The following is a 12,901-nucleotide window of genomic DNA, read 5'->3' as shown; positions in this document are numbered from 1 at the left end:
CGATCAGCCACTCGCCACATCCAATTTAAAAAGTGGAGTTCTGAATAGCTATTCCATTTCAAACAAAAGGGGGCAAGAAAAGCGAGAGAAAAAAAAAAAAGAAAAAGAAAATGTAGAACTAATGGACTATAGATAACCCCTGCAAAAATTCAAAAATTCAAAAATTGCTAGTGTTACGTAGGCCCAGATCGCTGATCGTGCAAACTCGCCCCTCCCTTAAGCTTAAACCTTCGCTGTTTCCCTTCTCTTTCTCCTTTTTTTTCTTCTGAAATTCATTTCAATCCGGGGAAAAGCATCTAATCCCTTGTCGACATCCCCTCCACGTGTAATTTCGTGCATAACACTGTAATCGGTGTTTCGAAATTCATCATGGTGGACTATGCCGGTAACATCGACCGGCTGGTCGCTCGTTCTTCGGTAGGTTAATGCGCGATGCGAAACAATAGCTATCGAGAGGTAAATGACAACCCTAACAATCAATCTTAGAGCGACCCAAGTGCTACCTCGAGCTCAGCATCCGCCTTCGTGACCACCTTGGTCCCATCGTTGATCTCCTTCGCTGTCATGGTCTTGCTGTTCATCATCCTGCGTAAGAAGGAGCACCGCATGTATATGCCCCGCACCTACATTGGTTACCTGAAGGACTGGCAACGCACCCCCGATACCCCGACTGGCTTCTGGAACTGGGTCAACTCCATGTACCAGCTGCCCGATACCTACGTCTTGCAGCACCACTCTATGGACGCGTACCTCCTGTTGCGCTTCCTCAAGACCGTCGCCCTGATCATGTTCGTCGGTTGCTGTATCACATGGCCCATTCTGTTCCCTGTCAATGCTACTGGCGGTGGCGGTCAGAGTCAATTGGATTTGCTGAGCATGTCCAACGTGTCCAGCGATCAATATGGCCGCTACTACGCTCACTGTTTCCTCGCATGGATCTTCGTCATTTTCATCTTTGTTATGATCACACGCGAGCACATGTTCTTCATCAACTTGCGCCAGGCCTACCTCTTCTCTCCCGCCTACGCCAGCCGTATCTCCTCTCGCACCGTTCTGTTCTCTGCGGTGACTGAGGACTACCTCAACAAGGACAAGATCCGTGGCATTTGGGGTGCCAGCAAGGTCAAGAATGTTTGGCTTGCTACCGATACCAGCGACCTGGAGGAGAAGGTCAAGGAGCGTGACGCTGCTGCCATGAAGCTCGAGGGCGCCGAGACCAAGCTTATTATGCTTGCTAACAAGGCCCGCGCTAAGGCTCTCAAGAAGCAGGGTATCCCCGAGGACGGTAACGCCGAGCAGACTGTTGGTCAATTCGATGATGAGTCTGGCTCTGTTGCTGCACGCTGGGTTGAGGCTAAGGACCGCCCTACTCACCGTCTCAAGATGCTGATTGGCGAGAAGGTCGATACCATCAACTGGGCCCGTTCCGAGATTGAGCGTCTTTCCCCCGAGATTGAGGAGTTGCAGGCCAAGCACCGTGCTGGTGATGCTAAGCTTGTCACCTCCGTCTTTGTTGAGTTCTTCAACATGTCCGATGCCCAGGCTGCCTACCAATCTGTTACCCACAACCTTCCCTTGCACATGACTCCTCGCTACATCGGTCTCGATCCCACCCAGATCGTCTGGTCTAACCTCCGCATCAAGTGGTGGGAGCGTGTCGTTCGCCACGGTGCCACTACTGCCTTTGTTATTGCCTTGATTATCTTCTGGGCCATTCCCGTCGCTGTTGTTGGTTGTATTTCCAACATTAACTTCTTGGTTGAGAAGCTTCCCTGGTTGGGCTTCATCAACGATATCCCTAGCGTCATTCGTGGTGTTATCACTGGTCTCTTGCCCTCTGTCTTGATGGCTGTCCTGATGGCCTTGGTCCCCATCATTATGCGTATCATGGCCAAGATTGGCGGTGATCCTTGCCTGGCGGCCATTGAGTTGACCACCCAGAACTACTATTTCGCTTTCCAGGTTGTTCAGGTCTTCTTGGTGGTTACCCTCGCCTCTGCCGCCACCAGTGTCATCACCTCCATTATCCAGGAGCCCGCCTCTGCTGCCACTCTGCTTGCTAGCAACATTCCCCGTGCCTCCAACTTCTACGTTTCATACATCGTTCTGCAAGGTCTCTCTTTCAGTGCCGGTGCTCTTCTGCAGATTGGAGGGTTGATCGTTGGCAAGATCCTCGGCAAACTCTTCGACAAGACTCCCCGTAAGATGTACAAGCGCTGGTCCAGCCTGGCTGGTCTCACCTGGGGTACTGTCTACCCTGTGTTCACTATGCTCACCACTATTGGTATGTTTTCCCCTTTCTTACTCTTGATTATCTCGCCAAGCGCTATGACTCCAATTCTAACGGATATTAGGTATCATTTACTCTTGCATTGCCCCATTGGTTATGGGATTCTCCTGCGTTGGTTTGTACCTGTTCTACTTCGCCTACCGGTACAACGTCCTGTACGTGTCAAACGCCACTATCGACACTCAGGGCAAGGCCTACACCCGTGCTCTGCAGCACCTTACCGTTGGTTGCTACATTCTCATTGTGTGCTTGATTGGTCTGTTCGCCATGGCCAGTGGCTCCAACACCATGGCCGTTGGTCCCTTGATCCTCATGATCATCTTCTTGGTCTTCATCATCCTGTACCACATGTCCATGAACGCTGCCATGGAGCCTCTCATCCATTACCTGCCCAAGAACCTCGAGGCTGAGGAGGAGGCCCTTCTTGCCCTTGACCGCAATGAGACCAACGGTACCGGTGCCCCCACCCTGGCTGACAAGGAGCACGATGGTGTTTCCAACATCGACAGCGGTGTTGGCAACGTGGACTCTGCCGAGAAGGGTCTGAACGGTGACGCAGTGACTGCTGCTCCCCCCAAGGCCAACTTCTTGGTTCGCTGGGCCCGTCCCGACATTTATAACGACTACGCTTCTCTGCGTCGTCTGGTGCCCAACCCCTTGGATATCCAGTCTTACCCCGAGGCCGTTGAGCGTGATGCTTACTGCCACCCGGCCATCACTTCCCAGCCTCCCCTCCTCTGGATTCCCCGTGATTCTCTCGGCATTAGTGCCCAGGAGGTTGCTCACACCAGCCGCGTCATCCCCATCACTGATGAGGAGTCCTGGATCGACGAGAAGAACAAGATCAACTGGGATATGTCCAAGGGCCAGCCCCCCATCTACGAGGAGATCCACGTCCTCTAAGCTGGTCATATCTGCCGTCTATACGCCTTAATAGGCATAGCGCTGGTATACGCCACATGCCCTGGATTTTGGATTTTGGATTTGGCCTCTCTTTTTTGGTCTACAATTGATACCCAACCGGCCAGTTTTTGGAAACTGGCCCGGCTCTGATTTTGGCCGTTTGTGCCTCCTTTCCCTTAATGTCGATCCACGTTGATGAGTGAGAGCGACCGGCCCCAAGCCCTGTACATACTACTTTTGGACTAGGCTTGCGGTTGCCGTTCTTGCTTGAAACTTACCGTATTTATATTCGTAATATGGCTGATGTACGCGTCATGTCCTTTATAATGTTTGAGAATGTTGCCATGACACACTTGTCTTGATGTATACGTTATTGTCGAGTTGTTATGCAATGTGAAGTGTATCATATAATACTTCTTTTTTTTTTGAGAATTTCAATTCCCTTGTAACTCCAGTGCTTAGCGTGTTTCATCCCAACTGGTAATCCGAAATTCCCGGCCTTCATTGACCCAGGTACTGCCTTGAAAGCAGGATTTTATCATCACTGGCCTCCAGGGACTTGGACATTCATGGTCCCATTCCGCGGTTGTGGTACGCTTGTCGATCTTCACAGCAAAATTGGGGTCCAACCACCTTGACAACCCCACACCACCTGCTTACTGCATAAAGATTCTTGGTCCTGATTTGGAATTCCGTCCCTCGTCCATGCCCAGAAAAAAAGCAAGGAAAGACCAAAGAAACCAGTTACCTGCAATAAAACAATTTAAAGTGTTATGGTTATACTTCGAAGCAGTACATCATGCACTTTCTATGCTGCGGAGATATTCTAATGTTGAAAAACAAATTATAAACATTTGAACACTTGACATCAATAAAAAGAGCCTAGTTAACTAGTAGTTACTAAGGTATTGAATGAGTGAGTAAGGAAACCTTCCGTATTGCTCAGACCTTGCCGCTTTTTGCTCACTGAGCAGATCTGAGCACGCCTCTTGAACTGGGCAAATCAAGACGTTCCATCCGCGGAGTATTGGTATGGCTTTCCACCGCGATGCTATTATACCTTCCATCTTTGCGCCGTCTAGTCCTATCGTGTATTTTAAACGGGCCGAGATGGGGGGGGGGGGGGGGGGGGTTGGAAATGAAGCATAGAGCCTCTCAAGAACCTGACGCTGTTTAGGGCCATCATAAATAGAAAGCTGGGACACAGTGCCCTTTGGGGTATGGAGTGAGCGTGGACTGAGTGCTCACTACTCAGTAACTAGTTAGTTAGTTAACTAGTTACATGCCTCTGATCAAACTATGAGTAATCAGTGAGTGAGCACTCTCTGAGCGCTCAGAGGGCCTGACCAAAATATCACGTGGCTGGCTCTGAGCGCCATCATTGAAGCGGCGGCATCTGGATAGGAAAGCCCCACCCGGTAAAGGAAATCAAGTAGGTATTGAATGAGTGAGTGGGAAGGAATCCTTCCGGTCTGCATCATTCTAATCTGCAGGATCCCTGCCCACTTCCCGTCTGCAAATGCAGTCTATTGCTCGCTCTGTACGACGCAGCCCCCGTCTTGTCCCAACTTAAAAAAGCCCACCTGGGCATCCTGCAGATCCTGAAGACATCCGGATTATTTAGAATTAGGATTAGAATTGAGCAAGCCCACTTTCCTTTCCCAGCGCCACACCTGATAGTACAAGAAGATGATAATCAATACGGGGTCCACGAGCGGACGTCATGAACTCCACAAAATAATCAAACATCAAACATCCTTAATATGGAAATCGCCCCTCCTGCCTATTAAAGCCAACAAAAAACCATTCTAATAGAGTATCCGGACAAGGATTCTATTCTATTCTCGATTCAAGAACGTTCCAGCTCAATTGATAATGCTAATTACGCGGTTATCCAGGGAAGGATCCGAATGCCAGCCACCAGCATCATCAAAACAGCTGTGGCAGAGCCTGATTGGCTATGGACTTTTCTTTTCTTTTTTTCTTCAAAATGTTAGTTGCAGGGGTGCAGGGCTAGTCGGATACCCTTGACACCCGTCAAATGCGGCTAGTAGGAGCGAGGCTGCAGAGCAAAGATACTGCGGACTTTTGTGTCTCTTTGTTTCTTATACGCCGTACAGTACTCAGTACCAGTATATGATACGCAGTAATCTATGTATAGTAAACTTTGAGTATTGCTAGGTTTTAAATGAAAAACATCATGTATCTACTTATCTTTATTTGTTTATTTCTTTGACGCGCAAAGCGACTAGCCTACATAATCCCTGTTCTAACACTCCGGATGTGTATGATTTCTTGGAGACTGGTAGACCGGGCTACGACACGCCGTCACCCCTGAGAGAAGCCAGAAAGAAAATGAATGCCATGGATTAGGGGACCACAGGAAATCCCTGAAATCAAGGAGATAACAAAGGTTCAAATGTTGTCATGTGTATCCGCATTGGAAGGGTACCCGAAAATGAGCCGAGCCTAATCTGATATCAGCAACACTTGGATAGAAGGTTATTACTTTAGAGGTTATCTATCATATCTTGTTGAACATGTTCGTTTCTCTCCATTTAAAAAGCTCACGCACAGACCACCCACCTGACTCACCAGTAAGTCCCAATATTGGCTCCATCTCGAGGTCAATATGGAGGCTAGCTGAGGTCGCTTACCTACCCTTCTCCTAGATACAGGCTACAGGTACATCGTACTAGGTTACGCCACCCTGTAAAGTCCATACTATGGATATATCTTCCGCGAATTGCCTGAAGCGGGGTGCACTCCACTACAGCAAGCCAATTGCCGATATTTGCGAGTCCCGGGTAGACGGGTCTGCGGGGCCAGGATGACTCGACTTGTTCGCATATGTATGGATTTGCCAGTATTTCTAATTGTAGGTGCTGTATGTTTGTATTTATCCTATTCTAGATCCATGCTGTATTTTATATGCACATATTCAACTTTGAAAGTGTCTTTATTCTCCAGATATCTCCAATGCCATTGTGTGGGGATAGACTCCGCCGCTGCGCTGGCATTGTACAAAATTGATACTGCCATGATCTTCAATTGAAAGCAAGTAAGATGCCCACATGTTGCTTGGCCTATGGACTCGTGCATGATCGACCCTTTTGAAAACACGCGCAACAAGGCAAGAGCCTTGAAAATTAGAACATGAATGTACGTCTCACTCAAAAGCCACTGATGTAGGTGATTAATCAATTTTCTCAAGTGTCCCCCCACCCCAGGTGGGCATGGAGGCTCGTCGCCTCGAAAGTCCACTCCATGGACTCAAATGAATGTTCTACAGCCCCATCGTCGACGGTTAACAGGCAACAGAAGCGGAAAAGGAACTCTAGCTGGCGCCTCACCCAGACAACAACTCCACCCATCGCATCCACTCCACCACTTCAAGAGGTCGACAAAGGTACCAATAGTCTGTAGTCCAAGGTGAAGTACATAGGCCAGCCTCAAAAGATGCATGTCTTGAGTCACGCTCGCTTGAACTCGCACCAGTCTCGCATCTGGATCGCAACCCGTTTGCCTCGCATGAATTTCGTACGTCCGGAATCCATATGTAGTGATAATTGCGAGACAAAGAAAAAGGCCGCGAGCGATTTCTTTTTTTGTTTTTCGCTCGGCGTCTCGCAACCCCTGCTAGTTCGTCGTTAGGGTACAGGTAAGGTTTTATATTCCCTGTCGTTTACGCTAGGCACTATACATTGATAGTCTAGACTCCCCACACCGACGGATGCCGCAGATTACCGTCCAGGGCTACCCTAGCGAATTTTTTGTGACCTGTTTCTTGAGTTTTCTGGATGTTTCAGAAAGCGGGGGACAGGGGCGAAAAAGAATTATAGAAATAACATTTGGTAGTTGCGGAGTTCTAATTGAATTGGAGTTGACTTGAGCGATTGAGTGATATTCGGGGCTTGTTTCAGCTTTTCGAACTAACCGACTCGGAACGGAGCTCGGCACAGAGCCTATGTATGGATCAACCTTGGGATAATGTTATGCTGGAAAAGTTCTACATTAGCCACTAGTACTAGTTTCAACGTCTTTCAAATGTGCCAAGGTTGCGGGTACAGCTACTTACCTACTGTAGGTATATGATCGTCTCTAGCCTCTGTTGTCGTTGGCCCTTTCAATATTCGCTAGCGCGGAGTATACGGCCGTTGGGTACCCATACGGACCCCTCAACCCACCTAACGGCACTGATCATCTCCAGTGTTGCATCTGAGTCTCGCTTTCCAGTCTTGCCGATGCACGTACGGAGTATCGTGGCGGAATGATAGGGCCCCTCCTCGCGTGGTGGGCGAATCAGAGATGGTCATGCGTAATGCCAACACGAATGACAAGGGGAATGGCCATGTACTGTGAGCCGCAAACGCATACTCCCAAATTAATTTAATATGGGAACAGCCCTTGTTGGTAACCAATGGAAAGAATCAAATCAAAGACGATATTTTTTTTATTGTTGTAATGTACATAACGAATTCAACAGGATTGCGAACCTCGCTTGGCTCTATATCCCACAAGAGTCTGCTGCAGATTGAAATTGATTCTGTGTTAATGTTGCATGAGCCTTAATAAATGCCGTCAATACGTACTATACACCCGGCGTGTGGTAGATGACTACTGTCAACCTGTGCGCTCCATAGGACACGATAAACCAGAAAGATCAATTTCCTGCAAAAGGATAGATACTGAGAAGAGGCTCATAAAAATCAAATAGCCCATAGTGCCAAAGATATGCAAATGTTGAAACCCAAGTAAAACGCCATTGGAACGCCGTGCGCGCCATATAATGAGGCGCGTCTTCGCGAATATGCAAAACGATGGTCGGGAGATGAGTATATGGCACCCAAAAGAAGCGTTTTCCCAATATGAGGGAGCGAGAATAAACCAGAAAGAGAGATAAAGATGGTGGGTGAAACAGTAGCCAGGCGGTAATTTGCGCTCAAATAGCCGTACCATGGACGGCTGTAATGTCCCCTGAAGACACCTAAGAAACGACAGAAGTGAAGGTAAAACAAGGTATCCGGGGATGAAATATCAACAAGATCAACCAGAAAGCATTGATACGGTTGGAAAATGGCTTTGAACACACGCTAAATCGCTAATAGAGGAACCGACTGAATGCCCTGACTTGACAAGATTTTAAACACGGATCCGCGAGGCTCGGAATGCGGACATGTCGAGTTCGAGGGACTCGGCCGACAAGGAAGAATCATCGTCGACTTCGATGGGGCCCATTATGGCGGCAGCGGGTTGCTTAGTTGCCGAAAGGGCCGATATCCGAGCGAGTCGAGCAGCTGCTGAAGTCAGAGGGGGCGACGGCGGCTTTGATTCTTCTTTTTCTTCCTCGGTCGCTTGCTCCTGTTTTTGTTTCTTTTCTTCCTCAAGGCGCACAACTTCATTGTTGGTCATTTCCAGTAGCATCTTGAATTTCTCCTCAACGCCATCGAGTTCTGTCCCGCAGTCGCCGGACCGGAGAACCTGGAAGGCAGCTGTCTCGCAAAGACCATACGCGAGCTCCAGTTGCTTATCAGAAAAGTCAAAGGGCGAGTCCTTGCTCACCCCGTTTGACGTCCCTGTCACACCAACCAAGCCAGTCCCGGTTCGTGTGCTTCGAACGCAAGCAAGGGAGACGACAGGCGACGAATCGGCCGCGCCCGGTGCACCGGCGGTCCTGTTGAGCAAGTTCGAGCGAATACCCATGCGAGAGGGCATTAATGACATTTTGCCACGGCGAATGTTATTCCTGGCGATACCGATATCCTTCACGATCTGCTCGAGGACCTTTTGTGTGTGACCGTCGTAATCGATGATGACGTTGTGGCGGGTGCTGACGAAATCGTAGCGTTCGCTCGAGTCGACCGATGGAGCTTCGTCCGTGCCGCGTTTGCGTCCGGCGTGTTGTAATGGCATGGCCTTTTCGTCCTTGCACATTGAGGTGGCGACATCAATGGCTTCCGGGCTGGGGGTTTTCTGCTGCGCGATCGGGATGAGGGTATCGGTGTGAATGGAGCATACGGAGCTGTTCTTTCGGCGGCGCGATTTGGCTGTGGTATGTCGGCGATAGGCTTCTGAGTATTCGGTGTGTTTGGCGGAGGTATGGGCGGCCAGCTCGGACACGCGGGTAATCCATGCGGGCAGGTTTGTTTGGAGATGGGTGAAGGCTCCCAGCGCATCCATGGATGCTGCAGCTGCAGCCATGCCGGTAGTGTTGCCGGCAATCAAGAACCTGACCGATAGATAGAGATATATGGAGGTGCCCGGCGCAACGATATGGCGCAGGTGAAAAGGAGAATGATACGTATCTATAGGCGGAGTATTTTCAATGTGTTCGTTTCGTCGTGATGTCGTGTTCTGGAAAAAGGGGAAATGTGGGGGAAATGCGTCGTGGGCGTAATTTGTTCGGTTTTTAATCTTCCCTGGGAAAAGGCGACGAATATATTTGGGTATTCGAGGGCGAGACGGTGCAATAATAACGCTGAGGGGTTGTAAAGAAGAAAAAAAAGACCCCAAATAGCCCAAAGTTCCAAGACGGGGAATCCAGAATTTGGGAAATGGGGGATGATACCGTTACGGTATCGTTCCATGACCCACGGTATGTTTTGTATGATTTTGTATGAGGTTCAAGTTGTTCAATACGGGAAATAATCTGCAAGGAAAAAACACCCAGCTGTAAGAGCTATACACTCGTACACCCTATACGAAGCACCTGTACTCCGTACTATTCTCATTTATTGTCTTGCTAATGAAGTACGCAATTTACCCCTACTCCGTACTCCGTACTCCCTACTTTCCTCTATACTGGTCCTACCAAGACCCAGAACAATTGCCTAAAACAAGGATATCAACGCTACGTGCTGGAAGCCCTCCAAGAAGAATTGTACTTCTGCATGACACCAATTCTGTAAGGAGCGGTGAGAAAGGCATCATGCACGCCTTCATGACTTTGAACTTTTGACACTCCAACATCATGATATGCATGACCCACGTTCTCCCACGCGGATCTCCCTTGACTTTGGACCTCCAGACAACAGGATAACCCAACAAAAAAAAGACCGAACAACCCCGATCGTCCATTCCTTGCCTACTTTTAGAAAGGGGAGACACTCGGCAACGGGATTGGCAAACAGGATTGACAAATGTCCTCCCTATCCAAGCCAGAAGATCCCCTGGGCCCTGGCGAGACAGAAGCGAGACTCGAAGTTGAACCCACACCAATCCCATTAAAGAAGGAGGTTTAGCCTCAAAGCGAAGTGGAAATCACTCAATTGAAGCGGGAACTTAACCTAAGCGGAACATGACACGTAACGGTCGGGGACTCGGGGATCTCGGGGATCATGGGGATCATTGACGGGATTGGAGAAGGCCAAGTCGAAATGGGAATTTCTTGGAAATTTGACGTCCCTTTAGCGTCTCCCATTAGTCCCCATTGTTTTTTTTTTTTCATTTAAATGGTTGTTTTTGTTTAAAGAGCGTATGGTAATGCATCAAATCCGTACGATTGTGACGGATGGGTATCCATAGCAGGGCCGATCCTTTCTCGCGGGAGAGCCCGTGGACGGGGCCGGGGTGGCCCCGTCGTTACGATCAGAGCTGATGGTTGGTTGATCGAACCTCCATCGAACACGAATTGGTCCGCTAGTTGGTATCGTACTCGGCCTGTATGGGCCAAGGCTTACATCGATACGGTATTACATTCCTTGGCTTAACACCTTGCCGTCGACTGGACAGCAGGCTGCCGAGGTTTACGATTTCTACTCTCCTTGACACACTTGTCTGTCAACGTCGACCGCAAACTCGAAAAAGAAACAGAGGAACACATCCGTGGGCTGTCAGTCTAGACCGCCTCCTTTTTCCCCTATCAATGACCAGATCAAAACCATGAATGAGGCCGTGGCTGATCTGAGGTGCTTGGGCCTAGAGTTCTATGCACGTGAAGTCCTTCCTATCTGATATGATAGTACCTCTACTCTACATGCCGTACTTTATACCTACGTTCAACAAGTAGAAATTGAGGAAATTTCACGAGACAACAATTATAGATTGAGCTTCCGAGGGAGCAAAAGCAGAGCAAAGCACCAGAGACAGGGAAGCCATCTAAAAGGCAATGCTCGCAATGCTAGAATAATAACTATGGACCTAGAGATGACAAAACCCCAAACAACAATAAATAAAATGCACATTGGAACCCAGATCCAGATCATCACCATGCATAACTCCGAGCATCAATAAAATGCACATTCGAACCCCAGATCCAGATCATCACCATGCATAACTCCGAGCATCAATAAAATGCACATTCGAACTCCAGATCCAGATCATCACCAGGCACAACTCCGAACAACAAAAATCATACACACATGCCCAGACACACAAGGCACCTGATTAAGCACTGGTGGATGTCACCTTCACCCACTAGTGTCCACCCTTCGCCCAGGTCTCCTTCCACGCATCGACAGCCGCGATCACAGCACCAGCCGATTCGGTGGCGGTATCCATCGTATCCCTGGCGGTCTTGAAGTCGGCCTTGAGCCGATCCAGGCGCCTCTCCAAATCCCTCGAGAGTACCAAGTGGATACTCATCTGAGCCGAGCCCTGGAGGGCATCGACAGGCTGGGCCGGGACCGAGCCCGGGACCGGGGTAAGAGGAGATAGAGGAGTGGATGACCCGTTGGGATCATCATCGTCCGCGGTTTCGATGGAATTCCCGGAAGATGCAGCGGAGAGAGCAGAACGATCGGTGAATGAAGATTTTGCAGGCTTGCACAGATCGCGCTTTATGGATTGATTGTTGGAGGCATCGATCTCTTCATCAGCTGCCTCAACAATGACCTTCCTCTTTCGTTTGATCTTTGTTCTGGGCTTGGGCTTCGCGGCCGTGATGGCGGGAGTTTGGGGGGCCTTCAGAGACCTGCTTCTTTTCGTATGATGTAGCTTGTTGGCAGCGGCCGCACTAGAGGCGTCAGTGTCGGACGTAGGAGCGGCACCTGAAGGCTTAGTGGCAGGGGACTGACTCGTTCAATAAGATGTTAGTATTTGAACGCGATGAGAGGCGAAAGTGAGATATATTGAAGATGCTCAGCCGAAGAAGAGGGGAGAGAAAGATGATATGGAGAAGCAAAGAGTAGAAGGGAAACGATGGGGTGAGACAAAGGTGACATACGAAGAAGGAATAGAGGTAAGAAGAGAAGTGAGAGGTGAGAGAAGAGGTAAGGAAGGAGATTCGCAAAAGAGAAAAGTGAAGGAATTGAGTGATAGAACTAGCTGACAAGAACGAACCTTGTGATCATCCTCTCTCTTGCGCCTCCGGGTCTTCATTGGGTCCCCCAGAGTCGGAGCAGGAGAGGAGGGCCCAGGTAATACCTCGGTCTCAAGCTCAGCACCACGGTGAATGCACCGCTTCTTTCTGGCCTTGCAATCCTCACACGCAGGGCCACCACGCTTCCGCCCTTGCTTGGCCGTCGGGGTCTTCACGGCTATGGTTGAGAAAGCCAGGACTTATTAGCCTTCCAAAAATGAAGTTGGAGGTGAGAGGATGAGGGACGTTGAGGTATACATACTTGTATCCATTAGGCCCGGCCTGGTGGGCACGTTTACAGAGAGTTGCAAAACAAAATCTTTGATGATGCGGGTATCAAACACAGTGGGAAGGTAGAAAAGGGTGATGAAAGGAAGGAAGAAAGCAAGAAAACACCTGCGGGCTGAATC

At 49.2% G+C, this 12,901-nt stretch overlaps 3 protein-coding genes across 3 annotated transcripts; 1 reads left to right on the top strand and 2 right to left on the bottom strand.

Annotated features, from left to right (window-relative positions):
* Positions 1-369: 369 nt before the first annotated feature.
* N7466_002471 (uncharacterized protein) lies at positions 370-3,193 on the top strand (the record flags this gene model as incomplete). Its single annotated transcript, XM_057161869.1, has 3 exons — positions 370-417; positions 487-2,284; positions 2,355-3,193. 3 exons carry the CDS (start codon positions 370-372, stop codon positions 3,191-3,193), a joined length of 2,685 nt encoding a protein of 894 aa, XP_057025154.1.
* A 5,142-nt stretch (positions 3,194-8,335) lies between these two features.
* N7466_002470 (uncharacterized protein) lies at positions 8,336-9,394 on the bottom strand (the record flags this gene model as incomplete). Its single annotated transcript, XM_057161868.1, has 1 exon — positions 8,336-9,394. One exon carries the CDS (start codon positions 9,392-9,394, stop codon positions 8,336-8,338), a length of 1,059 nt encoding a protein of 352 aa, XP_057025153.1.
* Positions 9,395-11,608: 2,214 nt separating this feature from the next.
* On the bottom strand, positions 11,609-12,763 carry N7466_002469 (uncharacterized protein; the record flags this gene model as incomplete). Its single annotated transcript, XM_057161867.1, has 3 exons — positions 11,609-12,202; positions 12,473-12,669; positions 12,754-12,763. 3 exons carry the CDS (start codon positions 12,761-12,763, stop codon positions 11,609-11,611), a joined length of 801 nt encoding a protein of 266 aa, XP_057025152.1.
* Between the last annotated feature and the right edge of the window lie 138 nt (positions 12,764-12,901).

Source organism: Penicillium verhagenii (genome assembly GCF_028828195.1).
Source record: "Penicillium verhagenii strain IBT 33310 chromosome Unknown utg000003l_segment0_segment0, whole genome shotgun sequence".
Lineage (NCBI taxonomy): Eukaryota > Fungi > Ascomycota > Eurotiomycetes > Eurotiales > Aspergillaceae > Penicillium > Penicillium verhagenii.
Note: the sequence above shows the minus strand (reverse complement) of the source record. Positions and strands in the feature narration are given on the sequence as shown.